The sequence below is a fragment of the Liolophura sinensis genome, chromosome 13, assembly GCF_032854445.1.
Source record: "Liolophura sinensis isolate JHLJ2023 chromosome 13, CUHK_Ljap_v2, whole genome shotgun sequence".
Classification (NCBI taxonomy): Eukaryota; Metazoa; Mollusca; class Polyplacophora; order Chitonida; family Chitonidae; genus Liolophura; species Liolophura sinensis.
This window is the reverse complement of record NC_088307.1, coordinates 27,855,804-27,877,415: the sequence shown is the minus strand read 5'-3', so window position 1 is coordinate 27,877,415 and position 21,612 is coordinate 27,855,804. Positions and strand designations below refer to the sequence as shown.

Sequence of the window (21,612 nt, the reverse complement as noted above, 5' to 3'; positions counted from 1 at the left end):
ATATTCGCTTTCCTCAGAGACTTGGTCGTTTTCATTCGAACTTTTCTCCGTTTCATGTCTCTGTGTCCTGCTTGGTTTCGTGCGGGTCCTTTTCGGTTTCCTCCTGTGTTTGGCAGGAGTCCGAGGCGCCTGTTCGGTTCCGCTCAGTTTCTGCCAGAACCTGTTCGGGATTCTCCTTACATTTCTCGGTTTCTTCCACCCAGAGCCCCACCTTCGTCCCACCTGAGTGAAATATTCTTATGTACGATGTAAAACACCAAGAAAAAATATTAAATAAACTATATGAAATAAAAATAATGATTTGTAAAGCTTCAATTCTTTTCTGAAGATCTTCAAAACATTATAATAAGTTGGATTGGTTATAGAAAGTACGTGTGCACATAAGGCGGTCACATACTCCCACATGAGGGGATCACATGTATACCCCCACATGAGGCGGTCACGTATTCTCATATGAAGGGATCACATACCTCACATGAGGGGGTCACGTACCTCACATGAGGGGGTCACATACCCTCACGTGAGGGGGTCACATACTCTCATATGAAGGGATCACATACCTCACATGAGGGGGTCACGTACCTCACATGAGGGGGTCACATACCCTCACGTGAGGGGGTTACGTACTCTCATATGAAGGGATCACATACCTCACATGAGGGGGTCACGTACCTCACATGAGGGGGTCACATACCCTCACATGAGGCGGTCACGTACCTCACATGAGGGGGTCACGTACCCTCACATGAGGGGGTCACGTACCCTCACATGAGGGGGTCACATACCCTCACGTGAGGGGGTCACATACTCTCACATGAGGGGATCACATGTATACCCCCACATGAGGCGGTCACATACCTCACATGAGGGGGTCACGTACCCTCACATGAGGGGGTCACGTACCCTCACATGAGGGGGTCACATACCCTCACGTGAGGGGGTCACATACTCTTCCATGAGGGGGTCACATACTCTCCCATGAGGGGGTCACATACCCTCACGTGAGGGGGTCACATACTCTCCCATGAGGGCATTGTTATGTGTTGAAATATGTTTCTTACACCTCACCATGTTCGTATTTTGTAAGTTTTGGGAAGCTCAAATGGTTTCTCCAACTGACCTAGACCGCTGTCCATCCTCCACCCTCCCTGTCTTAAAATATATCGGTTACCAGCAAAGGAAAAGTTTTACATATTTTGACGTTTATTTTCTGCTATGGGACAATATTCAGATCAATCCAACACATCCAGACGGTTGACGGTTGACGGTTGACGGTTGATCAAATGGGAATTATTAGGTATGGCGATATGTGTTACATAGTATTGCTCCTCAAAAATATTAGATTAAAAAACTCATAAATATACTGACAGTCTTTGCTAGAAGACAGCATACATTAAAAATCCAATTAGCCATACACAGACGGAAGTTGTTGATGTCTTTGCTGATGAAGTCTTGCACGGGGTTGTCATGATAACGTCCGCCACGGGTTTAAGGTCAAGGTCACCACAATTACCTGGAAGTACAGGCTGGGCAGGGATTCCTCGTCTACAAGAAGTGAAAATCAAGAGTTAAAGGACCTTTATGACATTGTTAAGAAACTACGACGAATTGTAAGTTTCACGGTTAATATATCAGGTAAAGGAAACTTTCATTTACGATTACTTGGGTTCATTTGTGAACTAAAGCTTTTAGCTTAGACATGATCTTTATATTTATTCTATAGTTACAATGTCGTTATTTAAACCTGATTTTGCAGAATCAATGTACATAAATGTAGTTTTCTGTATACTCAGCTCAACAACTTCATAATGGATTTTTCACATCTGTTTTAACGCAGTTCATATATATTTACATATGGACACTAAGGGTCGTGTATGTAACTGTATTCAGGATTTAAAGTTATATTTGTTTTTTTGGTCTGATTGGTGTTTTACGCCGTATACTGGATAATTGACTTATGTACGAAAAGAGCGAGAGTTCCAAAATCATCGCACAGCTAAAACAATGGACTACTGTTAGATATTTTCACGACGTCATTTTAAACCCACCTTCTCATTCTACATCTATGTTCGTCCAATCGGAATGCAGCACTATCAGTGTCGTTGACGTCCGCGTCACTCCACAGCCTTTCCGCAACAGCCGAGCCACGAGGCCTGAGTGCGTATACATAACATTACACATACTCTACACAAGTTCTGATTATGACTTAATAGCAGAATTGAAATCAAGTTTTAAAAGTTAACAACATACATGTACCTAACACTTTAAACTAGTAATCTTTTTCCCTCAAAATACTAGCTCTAAATCTGCATATGCTCTAAAATGCAATAGGCGGCCATGTCGACGTTTTTAGAACTGTTGTATTACCAGGAAGCTGTATCTAAAGCGGTAATAAAGTTACACCAGTCGGAAGTACCAAGTATTATCGCTTGGAAAAGACAACCCATTGCTTAGAGCCCAGTGAGCTCTCTGATCTTGTAATAGCTCCATGTATGACTTTATTCAAGCTAACTGTATAGTACGAAAGTATATCAGGATTGATTACGTATAGAATGGGTACATGAATATAAACTGACGGCCAAAAAAAGACTTTACGACCCCGTGAGTTAAATTTAACCAGCCTTTTCAGAAAATTAATACCAATTTATTGTAGGAAAACATCGTACGAAGCCATGTGCGACAAGCGTCATATAGGCCCACACGAACTTGTTTTGAGGCAACGAAGAAAGTTGAAAAATCGCGTGACCCATGGATGGCTGCAGCTGCACATGTAATAAGTGTATAAGTGTGTGCTGGACTTGCACACTGACTAGAAACCACCAAAGTAATGCCTCGATTGACTCCAGAATAACGCGAGAGGGCCCTGGGTATAGTATCCATGGGAGCCACTCATGCCCACATTGCAAGGATCTTCGGCTACTCTCGTGTAACTGTGTCAAACTTGATGCAACGTTACAGATAGACAGGGCAGACATAGGACAGGCCAAGAACAGACAGGCCTTGGGTAACTACGCCCAGAGAAGACGGGTACCTGCACACCTTAGTCCTGGGGAACCGTTTCTTGGCAGTGACGTCAATGTCAATCAATGCCTCAGGTCACCCGGTCAGTCGGCAGGCTGTGTCCAGGAGACTCATGACTCAAGGAATTAGGGCCTATCGACTATTCAGTGGGCAATTGTTGACAGCCGAACATCGTCGCCAGAGGTTGCGATGGGCTCCAATTGTACGGTGTTGGCAGGGACATCATTGGCAACGTGTTGTTTTCACGGGTGAAAGCCGCTTCTGCTTGTTCCGAGCCGATGGCAGACAGCGAGTTTACCGTCGAAGAGGCGAACGAACGGCTGCGTCCAGGAGGCGGTACCGTTTTGTGGCGGCAGCGTGGTGTGGGGTGGGATTTGTGGAGAGGAACGGACACCACTCGTCATTATCCTTGGGAACGTAACAGCTCAAAGTTACGTGGATGAAATTCTTCGTCCTGCCACGTGACGTACTGTATCAGCATGACAACTCCAGGCCCCTTACAGCTCGAGTTGTGCAGAACTTCCTGGACGTCACCGACGTCAACGTCTTGCCGTTGCCTGCACGTCCCCCAGATATGTCCCCCATAGAACACCTTTGGCATATCATGGGTCGTCGAGTAAGACGGCCAAACCTTGCAGCCAACCGACAAGAACTGGCGTTCGCTCCCAATCTGAATGGCAACGAATCCCACGTCATCTCATCAGACGACTGACTTTTTCTATGCGTCGGAGAGTTTTTCAATGCATAGAAGCAAGGGGTGGCCACTTTTACTACCCTTGCTCTGTTTGTTCACTTGTAAAATGATTTGAGGGCGGCGTTGTCCATTCTTACTCAAGATTTTAAATATCTAACGTCATTGGTCTTTTCAATATATTAAATCAGTCATCCTGTTTTTTTATTTCAACTCTTTGTAAAGTTTCTTTTGGCCGTCAGTTAACATCATTTCTAATGAGACGACGGTGAATATTTTCATTACGGATTCAGTGGGACATTCACAATGTGTTTACCAGAGACGACTAAGAAGGTTCGTTTCGTCCACATATTCTGTCCAAATACTGGCTTCTCCCCCGAGAATACGGTCTTTCTGTTTTTGTGTGCCTGATTGATGAGATACAAATTAAATGATAAAAAAATCAAAACAAAACAAACAAAAAAAATTTAGTATCATCGACAACTAGACATTCTCTTTCATTTGGGAATTATATTGAATTTATTTTTATTTACCTTTGATTGCTGCTTAAGGGAATAATTAAAGATTTTTCACATATTAATATTATGGCAGTCAGTTTTATGAATGAAAGAAATCGGTGTGTAATCCATTTGGAAAGTTACTGTTGTGCTTCCACATGTGTGATGTGTAATTGTGCATACCTAGGGGTTGATGGGTGGGATTGGGCTTTTATACCTAAGATGGGGCTAAGTGGGTTATACCATTAAATTGCTGAGGATCACACAGGTAGTATTTCCGCCAATCTTCCCCGTAACTGATGTAATTCAGATAGTAGCAAGATGTGATAGTGACGTTATAGCCCAGATCGGTGATTGTGTATGCGTAGTCTTGCCACTGGCCCTTGCCTTTCCACACCCTCACGATTGTGTTTTTGTCAACCTGGAGAGACATCACAGATTTATGGAGATTATTTCTGTATTTATTTTTCGTTTGATTAGTCGGCAGAACCCGGGGAAACCCTCGACCATCCGCAGGTTGATTTAAGACCTGCCCAAGTACGGCGGGACCGGAAGCCAGCTTGAGCTGGACTTCAATTCACAGCGATCGCACTGATAAGAGGCTCCTCCATCATTACGCCGCGCGGGTACGCTAACCATCTTAGCAGAGTTACCACTTTTACAGTTGGCACCTTTGCACAATGTTTCAAAGTGATTGATATTTTAAAGTGATTAGCCTTCAACGCTGAACTCAAGAACATTTCCCGAAAGGTGGCTAGGTGAGGGATTCAAAATCGCTTTAAACAAACGTTTGCATTGTCGATTGAGCCATGTCGCGATATCTGGACGTTTACACAAATAATACGAGACAGATTGCTTTAGATAATCCTCGCTAGAGTCAGTGCTCGATTCCAGAGGGCCAATTCTGACTTCAGTCACAATCAGAAATACGATTTTAGATGTGATTTTAGGACCCAAAAAGTTTCACCTCCTCATGAATGTTATCTGTAGACTAATGTCAAACTTACAACATCAAGTACCAGAAACAACGCGCAGAATGAGATTTTAAATTTGGACTTAAGTCAGAAAGGAAATTTGTGGAATCGGCCGGGATGTAATGGCCGCTTCCTCCACTGCCTTTCTTTGTGTGAAGCGAAATCTCAGGACTAAACAGAAATGTGTTTTACGTTTATATTAACATTCAACAGTTAGAATAAAACCGGCAACGTAGGATTTAACGTGTGATCATTTGCCCGCCGTCACACTGTCGTAGCTACTCAGAATTTACTCTCTATCTTGTTGTCTTTTGTATCAATAGAGATGTTAATGCCAACCTTAGCTCCGTGTTCAATGGGATCTTGGTAAATGAACACCTTAGCACCAAGAGAACGGACGATATTGATGACCTTGGTGTCGTAGTACTCCTCCAGTTTGTAATATTCGTCAGGCTCATAACCTCTATCTGCCATAAACTGGGAGATGTTCGGACTGGATTGCCTGTCAAGGCAGAAACAGGGGCGGAATTCAGTTATAACATTACAGCGATGTACCTGTGCTGATATGGAGATGTTGAAGTAAAGCAATATGGACATTCTGAGACAAAGCAAAACGCACATTCTGAGACAAAGCAAAATGGACATTGTGATGTGAAACAAAAAGATCAGCTGTTGAATTCACACTTCCAATTACTGAATGTTATTGGTCTAATAGTTATAGTATCCGCTTCGAAGTCGGAAGGCCCTGGGATCAAACGCGGGTCGAGTCATACCAAAGACATTAAAAATAATACTTGCTGCTGTCTCGCTTGGCGCTGAAAACTGAGAGGATAGCGCAAGGAAACAGGAATGGTTGGCCTGGTATCAGTAAATGTGACAGGGAGTCATGTCTGGTGTCTCCAGCATGCTATTTCAATAGCGACAGCACTTTGGTGGCCTGGACTGGCGATGCCACAAGAAGATACACTATATGTACACACATCTAATGACTCCTCGTGGTCACATGAATGAAAAATTGCTAAGTAGGAAGTTAAACCCCAACCATACATACATGCACGCTAAAAGTTACCATCGTGATCATGCCAGAGAATTTTTTGGTTTTGATTTGCATATGGATTGACCGACTGTTTAAATCCATAATCTTGGTCATGTCACTTCCTTTACTTAGTTACTTCATATCTGATTCCGTTTCAGCGCCTTACTGAATGGTTTATGCAAACATGTGATATCAAACCAGGAGTTTTACCAAGATCGTACTGCCGTTATTTACTGATTTGTTTGATTGGTGTTTAAGGTCATCCTAAAGACAATTTATTTATACGAAGGCGGTCAGCATTATGGTGGGAAGAAACCAGACAGAGCATGAAGGAAATGAATTATGACATATTTATGTTACCAGCAGTAATAGTGTGCCTCATCCATCCCCAGGTCAATATACTCATCCTTAAACACTTCGATGATTTCGCTGAAGAAATCCCTCATGAACTCGAAGGTTTGATTTTTGGTGGGGTCCATGTTTTCTGACCTTGCGTGACCTTCGAGCCCGTACAAGTCACGAAAGGGTTGATTGTCAACCCAACACGGCGTGAGTAACTCTGTTAGCAGAAGAAACAAAACAGAAAAACAAAGAGTCAATCAACTCGAATCCTTCATATCACGGCGGTGTTCCTTTGTAGCAGACCGATCGACATAACGACGAGATGTATTTCACCAGAAAACAGTCAAGAAGTTCTCCCCACCTTCAAAACTTTACGGTCCGTCGTGTAAAGTTCTTGCAATGCGAAATCTCGCTTCACCACGTGATTTTTAATCAAAAACGTTAGGTTTGAATGTATATGTATCTATACTTGGGGTTTAAAGTCGTGCTTAACACTTTTTCACCCAAAGGCCTAATACGACGAGGAGTCACTAAGTGTGTGTGCATATAATGTGTCTTCTTGCGGCAGGGCGAATCCATGCGGTCAAATTGCTGTCGACACTGAAGTATCATCCCGAAGACACCAGACATGACACCCCAGCCAGCCACATTATAAAAACACCGGGCCAACCATTCATGCTTTCTTGCTCTGACGTCTCAGCGATTAGCGCCAAGCGAGGCAGCATCAAGTACCATTTTTAAAGTCTTTGGTATGACCAGACCCGGATTTGATCCCGGTGTCTCCCGACTTCGATTCGGATGCTCTAACTATTAGACTACTGAAGCGTTGTCGTTAGGCTTGACAGTTGATCGCGAGTTTGCCTTATAATATACAAACCCGCTATAAAAATTAATATTCATGAGTGCCTCCGCCATCAAGTGAATAAATAAATATTCCTCACAAAACAATCTTACCCGGATATGCCTTCCCCCAGGACTGTGTGTGACCCGGCGTGTCAAATTCCGGAATCACCCGAATACCCCGTAATCTGGCGAACTCAATGACTTTGGCAACATCGGCTTGCGTGTACACATGGTGGGGACTGTACGCACCCTATAAGATAGCAAGTCTTAATCTGCAGAAAATAATTATAATTAGTGCGTAGTGAGCGATATATCCTGTTCACAAACTGCTAAACCAACTACGGAGCTTTCATTCTAGAAGCCGCATGGACCTAGCCTCGTGAAAAAAAATCGGTGGCTTTCCCAAAACATGTTTTCTCTGAATTAGCAAGCTACACTGCTAAAGGATCTACGTTTTTTTCCTGTAGAGGATCAAGCCATTAAGAGAAATGCGAACGTTATGTTGGTAGCCTGGAATGCTCGCATTAACCAAGTTTAGATTCCCACAGTTTAGAACATAATGATTGACCGCCTCACTATTGGAAAAAAATCCTATTACGCAATTCCCATCCATTTTGTTTCTGGGTGATTTCTGGAACGTCGAACAGTGGTCAGTCAGACGACAGCGCTAATTATCAATACGCCACAAAACTAAAGTGATGAACTGTACGGTTGTAAGAAATTGGACAGGCGATGACTGAATGAGAAAAACTTATATCACATTAACAAAAAGTATTTTCTAAAAAGTGAGATAGAGGCATTGACTTTTTAACTGTTGTTTATTATATAAGGCAAGGTCAGCCAATAATTTAAACTTGTTTATACTCTCTTTCCGCTTTTATATTACAAATTATTAACAGTAAGATTACAGATTAAAACTACCGTAAAGGAAAAAGGGATTTCAAGCGAGATATCAGCGATGAAGTAAGCAGCTGTCAACAAAACCTTATTGGAGAGCTCCGGGAACTTCTTGCTGACGTAGGGAAAAGATTGGTCATCCACTATATGCCAGTGGAAGACGTTCAGCTTGTTGTAAGACATGGCTTCCTGTAAGCAAACAAACAACATACAGGCAGGATTATTTATCTGTATGTTTGATTTAACAATGTTTAACAATTTTTTTTTCACAATGGTTGTCACTGTTTGTGTGGGGAAATTCAGAGTGTTCGGATTAAATAACCAAGCTTTGTTAACTAACTTTCCCACTGGCAACTTCCACTTATGCCACATTCAGTGATAGCGAGAGAATACACATACTGCTTCTTCAAGGCTAAGTGTTAAACCACACCTCGTTTGTCCTAGCGATTGAATGCCCATTCAGGATTATCCTGATAAATTTGAATTTAAACACTGAAATTTGAAAACCACAGAAATTTTTAAAGTGATTGTTTCAAAGATAACCAAGTAAACTATCCTGTTCAGGTTTTATGTGAACAATACTGATGCCATGCTTATACACAACGGCGTTATGGCTTGTTTCTGAATACTTTCATCACGCGCGTTGTTGGATGGATGATATGAAATAAGGTATTTGTCATACTTCAAATGCCGCAGACGACAGGCCCATGGTGAAATAGGTCGCTTGTTCGAATCCAGCCCTGTCTGGCTCAACAGTGAATTTTCAATCAGGAGGTTTATCACATATACCTGGCGAATAGCTGCGGCAACGATGAGGGTCATCGTTTAAATGTAATATTTTTGATAAGAGCGAAAAACTCTAATAAAAATAGACTATTACATCTTTCTGCATGATGTCCTTTTTCTTGATCTTTTGTACCAAAATTCCGCAAAACACAGCATTTGCAGCGATCTGCGTTGCGTTATCCTGTGTTTGGGGATCGCTTTTGTGCGCACAAGCAATCAAAGGGAGATAAATCCTTACCAGAACCGTTAAGATCACAGGCACCCGGATGTAATGCCTCGCTGTGTCCACCAGCAAGCCGCGGTAGTTGAATCGCGGCCAATCTCGGATTCTCGTATCATTTACTCGATACTGATAGAACCAAACAAAAAAAAGCACAGATTGAAAGCCGGATAGACTGCCATACAAATTCTGAAATGGAGCATAAAACATGGTGAAAAACGAGAATCGGATTGTTACCGAGGCCATGTGTTTATTGAAGATATGGGTTTAGTTTGTGTGGGGAAATATTGGCCAAGTAAAAACCCTGACAGACATCTCGTCGCCTCTGCTCTCAGAGGGTTAACCTATCTTCATTTGAACAAGTCAGCCGTTCGTGTATACAGATATGGCTATGTTTGTTGCCTTGATCCAATAGGCAAAAATATCCGTCCACCTTTCCATAAGTGATGCATATCTACACGAATTATTAACAAATTGCAGTGTCCTTAATGATGCACAGTAAAGACCAAAAACAACAACAACATAAACAAGTTATTCGCATATACGACCGATAGCAGGTAAAATCTGAAAATACAAGCAAGTAATTTCAACTCTTTCTTCAAACAGCGAAACAGACACACCCACCCATAGCTGCTGTGCGTTTGAAGGTCTGCAGCAACCTGCAACTGGTCGTGGGGTTTCCCCAGGCTTTGTCCGGCTCCCACCCACCATAATTCTGGCTGCCGTGGTATAAATGTAATCACCAATCAAGAAAGTACATAAAGAAATATATATCGCTGTTGGCATACAGTAGTAGACGTGATATACCCCATACATATGTATTTATTTGATCGGTATTTTACGCTGTACTCAAGAATATTTCAAGTATACGTCGGCCGCCAGCATTATGGTAGGAGGAAACCTGGCAGAACCCGGGGGAAACCCACGACCGTGCGCCGGTTGCCGGCAGACTTTCCCACGTACGGCCGGATAGGTGTATTTATGTGTCTTCAGTAACCAGTGCATGTGACTGGCATGTCTAAAGCGTTAAATTTGCATAAATCCTTTCTGAGCTACTGTAATTCCTCAACCTTTTCGCCTGCTTGCAAGGAGTTTATTCAGGTATATTCTGAAGGCATTATTCTGTGTAGATGGGTAAAGTTATACTTTTTGTAAAGCCCTGAAAATGGCCAATTCAACAAATGTGGTTTTGTCTCGAAAGTCAAATCATTTATGTGCATAAATTGCCCTGAAAATTGTTCTTTCATATACGGGTAGTTAGGGTAGAAATTTTTTCCGGTTGGAAGACTTTTGCTTACTCGTCGGATCTGGGCAGCAAACTGAGTGATATAATAGATTAGCACCATGCGTACATGTTTTGTCTAGCTAAATATCACGAAGACCGGCTCATCCATGTATAATGCGATCGGATAGAAGGGCTGTTCTATTTTACTCCTACACCGGCGTAAACAGGGTAATGAGACATTGGTTGACTTTCATTTTTTTTCTTTTGTTTCCACCACAGAAAAACACTATCAAGTCGAATGACTATCATTAAAAGGGATACCAAATCTGACTGCAGATGTGACGGATGAATGAGAAAACCCCCCAAAAGAAGCAGATTTCAAGCTGTGCGAAAACACATCACTTCCTGTGACACTGAAGTGTTTTAGAACTGTCGCCTGACGTTACGATCACAACTACACGCAAACTGTGATGTGTAATATATACCAACAAAAGTTTACACCGCTTGGGCCGACCTGTTTTATACGTAAAGTGTTGCCAATTGCTCTCTTTTGCACTCTGGAGAAGGAGTGTGCTTGATAAAACAGCCGTGCAGTATAATTGCCAGGGGCCCGTACTTTACACCGAGGCTTGGCAAAGTGTCAAATCCTAGCTGTTATCTATCAGAGATAACACAATGAATATGACTCCGAAAAGACTACTTTGCCACTATAGGACACTGATGTAATGCGACCGACCTATTGTAGAATAGAACATTCATGTATTGCTGCCTTCGCATACTTAAAGAATAGTATAAAATTGTAGTGTTGAAATCTTACCACATTGATCCTTGTGATGGTGTGAAGTTATAGCGCTAAAATCTTACCACATTATGCTTATGATGGTATAAAACTGTAGTGCTAAGACCTTACCACATCGTTGTTTGCGACGGTATATTTATTTATTTTATTTGATTGGTGTTTTACGCCGTACTGAAGAATATTTCACTTACATGGCGGCGGCCAGCACTATGATGGGAGGAAACCGGGAACAGCCTGGGGAAACCCATGATCATCCGCAGGTTGCTGACAGACATTCCCACGTACGGCCGGAGAGGAAGTCAGCATGAGCTAGACAGAGCGACTGCATTGGTGAGAAGTTCCTGTGTCACTATGCTGGGTGATGGTATAAGGCTGTAGTGCTTAAGTGTTGCCACATTGTTGCTTGTGATGGTATAAAGTTGTAGTGCTAAAATCTTACCACGTTGTTGCTTGTGTACACTAACTGGCTAAACGTTTCCAACCCTGAAAAGCAAAGCAAAGCTTGTTACGTTATTTACAATTTGGCGCGAATACCTGCTGCTTATAACCCTCCAATGACTCACCTTTTTATAGGGAATATTTACATGTACATATCAGCCTGGATGCTGAATCATTAAATATTGTTAGCGTGTGTGTGAACAAGGGGGAAAGGGGGGGGAGGGGTCACCACGGCCAAGTGCTTATAGTGTTAGGGCAGCACAACAACCAAGACCGTTTTACCAACCCGATCGATGAGAGTTCAAGTCCAGAGGCCGCTTGCACAAACGAATTGAAAGTTAAGTTGATTGTTAATCGGTGAGTTCTCGATTGTAGCCTGGTGTAAATATTCACAATCGCCCCAAAATTAACGTTAATAATAAATACTTGCCTTAGGTAAACTGGTAGTTAGATAATTTTCCACTCGGTTCGTAAAGATGTGCAAAATGAAATTGTCGCAAAACGATGTTAGGAGCATTTTGTTCACATGTTGTCGTCAGTTGCTGAATCATTATGGTGTAGAACTCTTTTGAAAATGAAGGCAAGAAAAGTTACTGACTGGTACATTGTCGATTTAAACACGTCACACGAGCCAAATCGGGCCTACGATCACGACTGTAACTTCAAACATTTACAATCGCCTTACAATTCCTTTGTGCAAGCGGTGCAACTTATGTTTACAATCAATCGTAAACTCATTTGTACGATCTACAATCGATCATGCTACAATCTCCTTATGTAAGCGTTCCCAGCTCATGCCGTCTTCCTCTCCATTTGTTCGTAGGAAGGTCTGACAGCAACCTGGGAATGGCCGTGGGTTTCCCAGGTTTTAGAGTACGGCGTAACACACCATGAAAAAAAAAATTTATTTATTTATTTGATTGGTGTGTTACGTCGTACTCAAGAATGTTTCAGTTATTCGACGCTGAGCTAGCGCGCTAACCAGCAGAGCCACAGAGGCCCCAATAAATAAATTTATTTATTTGATTGTTGTTTTACGCCGTACTCAAGAATATTTCACTTGTACGACGGCGGCCAGCATTACAGTGGGAGGGAAACAGGGCAGAGCCCGGGGGGATATAAATAAATAAATGTCATGATTGCATATATAGTTTTGCTTACTTAGGAATAATTCAGCATTTATTTATGATTTACTTATTTGATTGTGACTGAGCATCGAACTAAATTTCTTTACACTCTTACGGCGGTAGCCAGGTTTTATAGGGAAATGAACTCAGACAGAGCACAAAGAAAACAACCGTCCCTTTGACAAGTACCTGGCAAACCTCCTGCCTTAAAAGCATGAGTTGAGCTGATTTATAGTCTGAGGCTCCATTGATTCATTTGTATTCATTGTAAGCCGCCAGGGGTCGCGCGAGATGAACGCATATGACAATGATATGAGATCATGGGTCATTTGCCTTCTTTAGTACAACGGGATAGAATGATCGAGAAAGAGCTGTATACGCAGCTTCAGTCGTACAGACATATATCACTAAATGTGTGCACAAAACTTCCTAAAGTCTGTTTGCCATATCAACCAGGTGTCATTCTATATTCTATTGTAGTACGATTATCCTATCCCCTTCTTGGCAATGTTTTATGTAAAATACTTACATAAAAACATGTTTACCAGGCCAATAAGCTGTTTTGCACGTGCCGTTTTAATATACGTGAGCATGTTTTCCCCATTGTTGTAGCCTGCCGTATTAAATTGAAATCTGTACTCGCCGCGTCTGTTTCTCTGTTGTCACGCGACCATTTTTGTCAGATACACACGAACCATCCTGTGTACATAACCATTGTTTTACATCGTAACACACAATATCGTGACGGGACAGAAAGTTCGAGGCTGCAGTTGAAATATTGCGGTACAAAAGTTCAGAAGGCTTTTTTTTAAAAATTGTATGTATACAACGTGCACCAAAGAGGTGCAGGAAATTGCTCATTGAAAGGCCTACGATCAACTAAAACACACATTTTGTAAAACTTGTCATGCCTTAAAATCTAAAAAGTAAAAGTCAAACTACATTGTGTAGGAAATACAGATGATATTTCAATATCTGGCCACCGGAAATCTAATCCCATATTGTATGTTGAACATATTTGTTTGTTTTTTACTTGACATGTGCTGCAGAGAATGACTTTCATATGCATGCATCACTCCACATACGACTGTTTTTTGCTATGATTTTAGACCTCATGACGTTATTGATTCAAAATCGTCTTAGATATGATAGATGATCTGTCCAACTTATTCATCTCGGGTTATTGCATAGAATATTATTTTATTCACAAAACTGTTTTCTCTCCTTTTTTCCTCTTCGTTTGTTTGGCTTATCTATCATTCATGTGGAAGTAGAGATCTGTGTACCTTGCAATTCTATATAACAGTAAAATAAAATTATAATAAAATATAATTATGTATTTATTTATTTCATTCATTAGTGCTTTACGCAATACTCAGGAATATTTTATCTTCTAAAGCTCGTCTGATACACTTTAATCCTCTACATGTATGTATACGGACGACACGATTGCTAAGTACACACACATAAATAATTAGCCCCCTAATATTAAAACGACGAACCCTGTTCAATACTGTGTGAAATATTCAGGCCTGCATCACACAACCATACTGTAGTGAGGCCATGGACCTTACAGAATAGGAAGGTCTGCCAGCAACATGCGGATGATCGTGGGTTTCCCCTGGACTGTGCCCGGTGTCCTCCCACCATAATGCTGGTCGCCTTAGTATAAGTGAAATATTCTTGAATACGGTGTAAAACACCAATCAGATAAGTAAATAAATGAAATAAAGTTGACAGAACTGCACTAGAGACAGTGATATGCGGTTGTGACCCACATAGTCCCATGAAGCAGACATATGTGACCGCAATACCACAAGTTTTAAGACTTTTAAACAACTGTACTGTGCGAAATCTTTCTTTGCAATCAAATGCTACCATGCGGTTGGCAAATGGTTATGTGCGGCGAGCGGGGGAAACTGTGAGGTTAAGAAGCATGGTGTCAGGGCACAAAAAGTACGGGCCGTTAAGCGAACAGTATCACCCGGTGAGCGAAGTGAAGGCTTTGCTGTGTAACGGTGAGATGGGATGATCTCTTCAGGTTCTGTCCACAGTCCCTACCCATAAATCTAACAGTCATTACGTAAATGACATAACCATGAGTATACAGCGAAGATATAAATAATATAATACAATACAATGGTTACGAATTTTGGGTTTGTGCGTGTTTGCCTTTTACTACCCAAAATTCGAGCGCTGTAAAGGTTTGCAATATATGCACATAAAACCTTAAGGTTCCCTCACCTCTGAGAGCCCCCCACACCTCACGTGCGGTTACCGTCACGCCATTTTCGCTGTGAATATCCAGTTCATCTGTAACAAAAAGAAATGTGAAGAAACACTTGACTTGTTGTAAGCATAAAGGTTCTTGGAACATGACTCAGACACCAGAAACCGTTATCGATATCTATAAGTTACATGTAGTTTGACAAGATGTCGACTTTGAATTTGGCAGTTCAGAACGCATACACACAATAGCTATGAGGCAGGTTACGCTACAACAACAATGAGGCGGCGTACGAAACAACAGCAATGAGCTGGCGTACAAAACAACAGCGTTAAGGCGGCGTACAAAAGAACAGCAATGAGGCAACATACGCAACAATAACAGTGAGGCAATATACGCAACAACAACAATAATGCAACTTTGGAAAAACAGCAATGAGGCAGGTTACGCTACAACAGCAATGAGGCGGTGTACGTTACCACAGCAATGAGGCGACATACGAAACAACAGCAGAGAGGCCGAGTACGAAACAACAGCAATGAGGCGGCGCACAAAACAACACCAGTGAGGCGGCGCACGAAACAACAACAATGAGGCAGCATGCGCAACGACAGTACTGAGGTATCAATTACCATGAGGCGGTGTAGGCAACGGCAGTATAGGTAACATGCGCGTCAACATTAATGAGGCGGCGTACAAAACAACAGCAATGAGACAGTGTACGCAACAAGAGTAATGAAGCAACATTCGCGTCAACAGCAATGAGGCAGCATCCCAAAAAGCAGTAATGAAGCAACCACAGTATTGAGGCAGCCTAAACAATAACAGCAATGAAGTCACATACAAAACAACAGCTAGGAGGCGGCATGTACTAAAACAGCAATGAGACAGTAAGTGGTACATCATCGATGGGAGAGGTCTGACGTCGGACTTTTACCGTAAACATATCGGGCGCCAGGGCAAATTCTGGAACCCATCTTTATCTCTATCTGGAGATACGAACCCACAGCCCCACAACCTTAGATCTATTGCATATGTCAAGCGCAAAGGGCTAAAGAAAAAACAGTTGGTACCTTAGAACATGTCAAAGTTTAGAGAATATGGTATACTGTATGTCATTAAGTAGGCTGTATTTGAAACATGGGATATTAAAACACGTGATAAGAGCTTTGCTGTGCTGTTAGAGCCTGTAACATCTACTGTGCATTGATATGACCACTTAAAACTCCAAGATATCTCTTAATTGTCGCGTTGAGAGATGATAGAAATGATTTTTTGCGGCCATCTATTGGAAGAAAAGCGAGGTTTGTTGACAAAATATTCAGGGATTGTTTTGGCGTGAAGGTCAGCTGAAACGAGCAACTTTGGATTCTCATTTCAAGTAATCAAATCTAACATATCATTCGTCAACGGAAACAGGACATTTGGAATCGATAATATCTGGGCTGATTTCTGACCCATCCATTAACACGGCTTCAAGCACGGTATAGCCAAAAAAAACCATACACGGAAAATAATGATGGCTAATTTACATGCAAAACGAAAACAGTCATCGTTTTTCCATGATACCAGGCAAAACGTATGGATAGTCAAGCTGCACTGATACAAATCAGATTTTAGTCTCGAGGCCCTAATAGGCGATATAAAGATTTTTAATGCAAATGGAGGTACTTGAGACGCACCGATCGACAAGGCCGTTAAGTACTTTATTGTAATAGAGAGCGCTTTGAGGCTGTATGATTAAAGTGGATACAGCCAGATCCCATGAGGGAAGCCATTTCTGTCAGCATTGTATTCAAAGGTTTATCGCTTCTAGGATTCTGATATCAGATGACAGATGAGAAGATTTTACGTGTAGACACACGTGCTTTTTTTTGCATACACGAGTGATGCCTGTAGTCAAAGGATGCGGGATTAAGATGCCTCATTTTCTATGTGCGATTGATTGTTATCGGGTAGCGTCAGTCCAATTATTTTGAAAACTGATTGACTGATTGATTGTTGTTTAAAGTCACACTGAAAACTTTAACTTATACGATAGCGGTCAGTTTTGATAAAACCGGAATGACGGAGGTAAACGGCGTAACATTGGCAATTTACTGACTAACTTTCTCACAAGTATACGGCACAAGCGTCCATTGCCGTTTGTTTTATAATCCTCTATGGTGTAGTCTTTTACTCTAAACCCGCACTGAACCCGCACTAACGAAAATGACCACTAACCACATCTTTATCTCCCTGTAATGTCAACGAAAATTCTCGTTAAGACAAGAATTTTGTATTCATCTAATGAAATGAATCTCAGACCATGGTCCAATCACGGCCTTTCCCAGCGGACGCACTGACTCTGACTCCGCGGGGGTGTGGGTGGGGTAAGGGGTGGGGGAGTTCTCTTTGTGTTCGTTGATAACTTCAAAAAACCTGCATATTTTTTCACTTCACGTGAAAAAGCTTGTCAGTAAATTGCAAAATATAACATAGTGGACACCGCTTCTCGACACTAAATAAAACAGATCACCATTTAATAAACGAACAGTTCTTGAGTATGGAGTTTAAAATACACTGAAATACATTCTCTTATACCCAAGGACACTCTAGCAGTAAGTGATATAAAGCATTGCAACTAAGTTTTGAGAATATAACTTACACTGCTCGTCTGTGTCTTGTTTGGGATAAAGTCCACAAACTCGACTTGAAATATGAACACGAAGTTTAGGTAAAACTGGCAGGTTCTTGTCCTCGGTGACATTGGGATTCTGGAACAACAAGCCTCGGTATCGATGCAACGCTTTGTCGATGACGTCACAGCTCTCCAAGTCCGTTACCATGGGAAAGTTGGAAGGGTTTATTGTAAGAAGTAGGGGGCTGTGTCTCCACTGTAACGGTAGAGGCCATGGTGATCCTGGTGGCCAACGTTGACCCTGCCATTCGTGTGATGAAAAAATGAATAATGCACACTTTGTTTCAGGTAAAGGCCTCCAAAGAAAACGTAATTTCCAGTTCCAGATTATAAAACTTTGATAAATGATTAAAATTAAGGTATTAATTTGAATATAATTTTGAATGGTAGATGTAGCTTTTTATCCTCCTCGGTCACTGTGCATTTACGATTGAGACCAAAGAAAAAACAGAACACACTGACCTGAAGGGGAATGCGAGCCGAGATATATGTTATATCGGCTTCAACGTAAAGCTCACAGGACACAAGAATGGTGATCCAGATGAGCCAGGTTATTTTAACGGCCATTATCCTGCGTTCTTCTTCTTAGCCTTCTACTTCCACGCGGGCGTATAACACAGGGTGATATATGCAGAGAGAGTGTCGGCCGAAGTAGTTTTGATAAAGTGTTTCGTTAACGACAAACACAGCTAAGGCACCAAGCCAAGAGGTGGCATGCGCAGGCGCAGTGCGCCCAGCACGCAGGCGAACTCTACCACAAGCAATCTCTTGACATTTCAGGGTTATCTTTGTTTACTCACGCAGATGCTGATATCCTTAATAAATAAATCATAAAAAACTAAGACTGAAATCTCCCCCCTGACGAATCAACCACATGACTGGCAACAGGTAATCAAATCAATTAATACATTTATATATTTAATAGATTAATTGAGGTATAACGCCGTACCTGGTATCTCTCCAGATACATAAAGATGCTCAGGTTTACGGATGGAATAAACCATTACCCTTCACCAATTTCTTTACAAAGCTCTTTGCTTAAAGGCACGGACGACCAAACGAGTGTTGGATTGGAACTAGGATTTCGAGCTTTGTGTCCGTGGCCATCTCTTCTTTTCCCTTCTGAGCTGCATGCAGTACGTCAAGTCTGGTAGTTTTTATCTGATGAACTTAACGGGAATTAGAATAACACACCAGTAAGGTTATCCCCTCCCCTCCTCTGTCGTATCATATAAGGGGAGTTTAAGCGATCGTGCTGAGAACGGATCACCCTTGGCATCTGACCTCTGAAGTAGCAGCAATTCCACGGTCTCCACCCAGCTGTTTTAATAAAAGCCGACAAGGAAACAGTATTCTTTTGAAGTGTGTTTTTATGACTTGACATTTTGCGATAGCCTTTTTGTTTTCAGCCATCTGATTGGGTAAAAACTAGCACATTTACGCTAGTTAATATAAACCTTCATCCAAAAAAAAACAGTGCAGGTTAGGGTCAAATATGGGAAAAAAAGTCATTAAATGTTATTTTTAATCCGGCAACACACAAATTAACCCCACATCATCTTTCCAAGATCAATTGAGCTCTTAGATCTAGGAAAAGTGTGAAACATAATGATGGGCGAAATTTTAGGTAATTTACGGTACATGTAGAAGTGTTTGATCCCTTTCGATAAAGTAATGAATCATTTATTAAAATCCCTGGATAAATTCTAACAGCTGTACATAAAGTAATGTAGTGTGTTTTGCTGTTTATCCATTAATCAAATAACCGTTGTAATCATTACAATAAAAACCACGCCAGTCGTTTTTTGAAAGATATTTCAAACTCTTTGACTGTCATGTCACACAGGTCGATAGCTAGCAGAGAATGCGCTATCTATGTATGCCAACTAAACCTAGTCTCTCAGGAATGAACGACAGTTTCAATCTCTCAAGGGGCTTTGTTTAAGATGGAGTAGAAACTGTTTGCAAATGGGTCTCGTGAGAATGACCTATGGCACTGTTTCTTAATATGTTCACCTGGATAAATCAGGATTCTGCTGGTGGACTTGGGGGTCTACATGGCCTGGTCCCCTTGAATTGTTTTCGTGTAATACATATTAAATGTAGTGACAACACAGTATTTTAAACAATTCTAAACCAATAAAGCCTAACAAATGCAATTAACATCGCTGCATGGTTGCATGGTTTGTTGCCCAGCTCTGCTTAATACATGACGCTAGTGGCGTATATAAGTTTCTACTCATTAAGCATTTAAATATATATGTACGCATGGGGTTTTACGTCGTGCGCTTTTTCAGTCATGTGATGACGAGGATTAGCATTTACAGGAAGAGTTGGAAAAGAACCTTAACTGAGATAAACTGATAAGAAGCTGGATTTCCCGGATTGCATGCAAACTATCACACTGTCGTCCCTCATCTAGGACTTCCAGGACCCCATCTACTACATTTTCCATGCTGTAGGCTTTAGTGTTTAGTAAGCAGTTAACGATCCCCTTTCTTTGCAAATATTTGTGAGGAAACCTTCACTTTATTGGGATAATTCAGACATGTTTATGACAACCGATTTCGCTACGTATTCTTTAATTCTCTAATACTCTCATTAATAACTCTTTTACACATTTGTATGAACATTTGAACACGTGTCTAAACGTTGCGCTTTATCTAAACAAAAGCTGAGAATGTTTGGTCACAAGCACAAATGCTTTGAGCATATGACAAACAGATTTGTTACAAGAGAAATGCACATGTATGTAACATTTTACAAATGCATGATTTATTTAAATTTATTTTACATCCTTTGTACAAATCTTTTGGACATATCTATAACTAGAGAATTAAAACCTAAAAGGGCATTGCATGGCCAGTCCAGAATTGTATTGCAGGCTAATTGATCGTAACTACCATTAACGACACACATGTATGCTTGTGTAACCACTGTAGTTACAATTAACTCAGACTACGACAGCTTTGTTTTACACGAACCAGATCCCTGTTCCATAACTGTGCTGCAGGCTAACTGATTATACCTACTAACCAAAGACATGCTAACGACCTATACTTATGTAACCATAGCAGTTAGAAACAACTTAAGACTTAGAAATCAAGTTGTTTTATACGGCCCAGATCCCTGTTCCACAATTGCAGGCTCTGCGCTGCGGTCGTGGGTTTCCCGCGCGCTCTGCCCGTTTTCCACCCATTATATAGCCGGCGGCCGTCGTATAAGGGAAATATTCTTGAGTACAGCGTAAAACATCAATCAAATAAATAAATACATAAATAAATATAGGCTCTATTAACTGAAACTACTAAGCAACATACGCTGTAAAAATATGTAGGTATTGCAGTTACAATCAACATAGTCTAAGACAAACCTTTGTGGTAAGGACGCATATTGGTACCGTATAGCATGGGTCAGAATGAAGCTTCATAAATATCATCAACCCAGCTCTGTTTTTTTTCCATTCCATGAATTACAATTTATTTGAGATGGGCTATTACAGTAAAGTCCATAAGCCCAGTATAAACTCAACTATCGACTATTCATTAAACCACTTGTATGCCGAATACCAATGACATATGGCTTTAATATAATGAATAACGCAGGTGAGTATACTTTGACGCCATGAACTGACGTGACCTGTGGAGGAAAATTAAAATATTCCACTTTGGAGAATGTAAAAAGTAGATGACAGAAAATAAATTGTGGTTGTATTTTACCCATAATGCCTCATTTAACATTTTTTTTACAATTATAACGCAACACACAAACACACACATACTGTACAGAGACAAATTAACGACACAGAT

General features: G+C 41.2%; 1 protein-coding gene across 2 annotated transcripts; it reads right to left on the bottom strand.

Moving 5' to 3' along the window:
• Positions 1-1,058: 1,058 nt before the first annotated feature.
• On the bottom strand, positions 1,059-18,503 carry LOC135480498 (beta-hexosaminidase subunit beta-like). 2 transcript variants are annotated; one of them, XM_064760344.1, is made up of 13 exons: positions 18,266-18,503; positions 17,771-18,044; positions 15,141-15,209; positions 11,771-11,814; positions 9,326-9,436; positions 8,389-8,490; positions 7,516-7,654; positions 6,580-6,778; positions 5,523-5,685; positions 4,453-4,630; positions 4,029-4,119; positions 2,049-2,153; positions 1,059-1,545 (listed from the first exon to the last, which is right to left on the bottom strand). In XM_064760344.1, the coding sequence occupies exons 1-13, from the start codon at positions 18,368-18,370 to the stop codon at positions 1,377-1,379; spliced, it is 1,749 nt and encodes a 582-aa protein (XP_064616414.1). In that variant the 5' UTR covers positions 18,371-18,503; the 3' UTR covers positions 1,059-1,376. The 2 variants fall into 2 exon arrangements, with proteins under 2 accessions (XP_064616414.1, XP_064616416.1); XM_064760346.1 differs by lacking the exon at positions 9,326-9,436.
• Between the last annotated feature and the right edge of the window lie 3,109 nt (positions 18,504-21,612).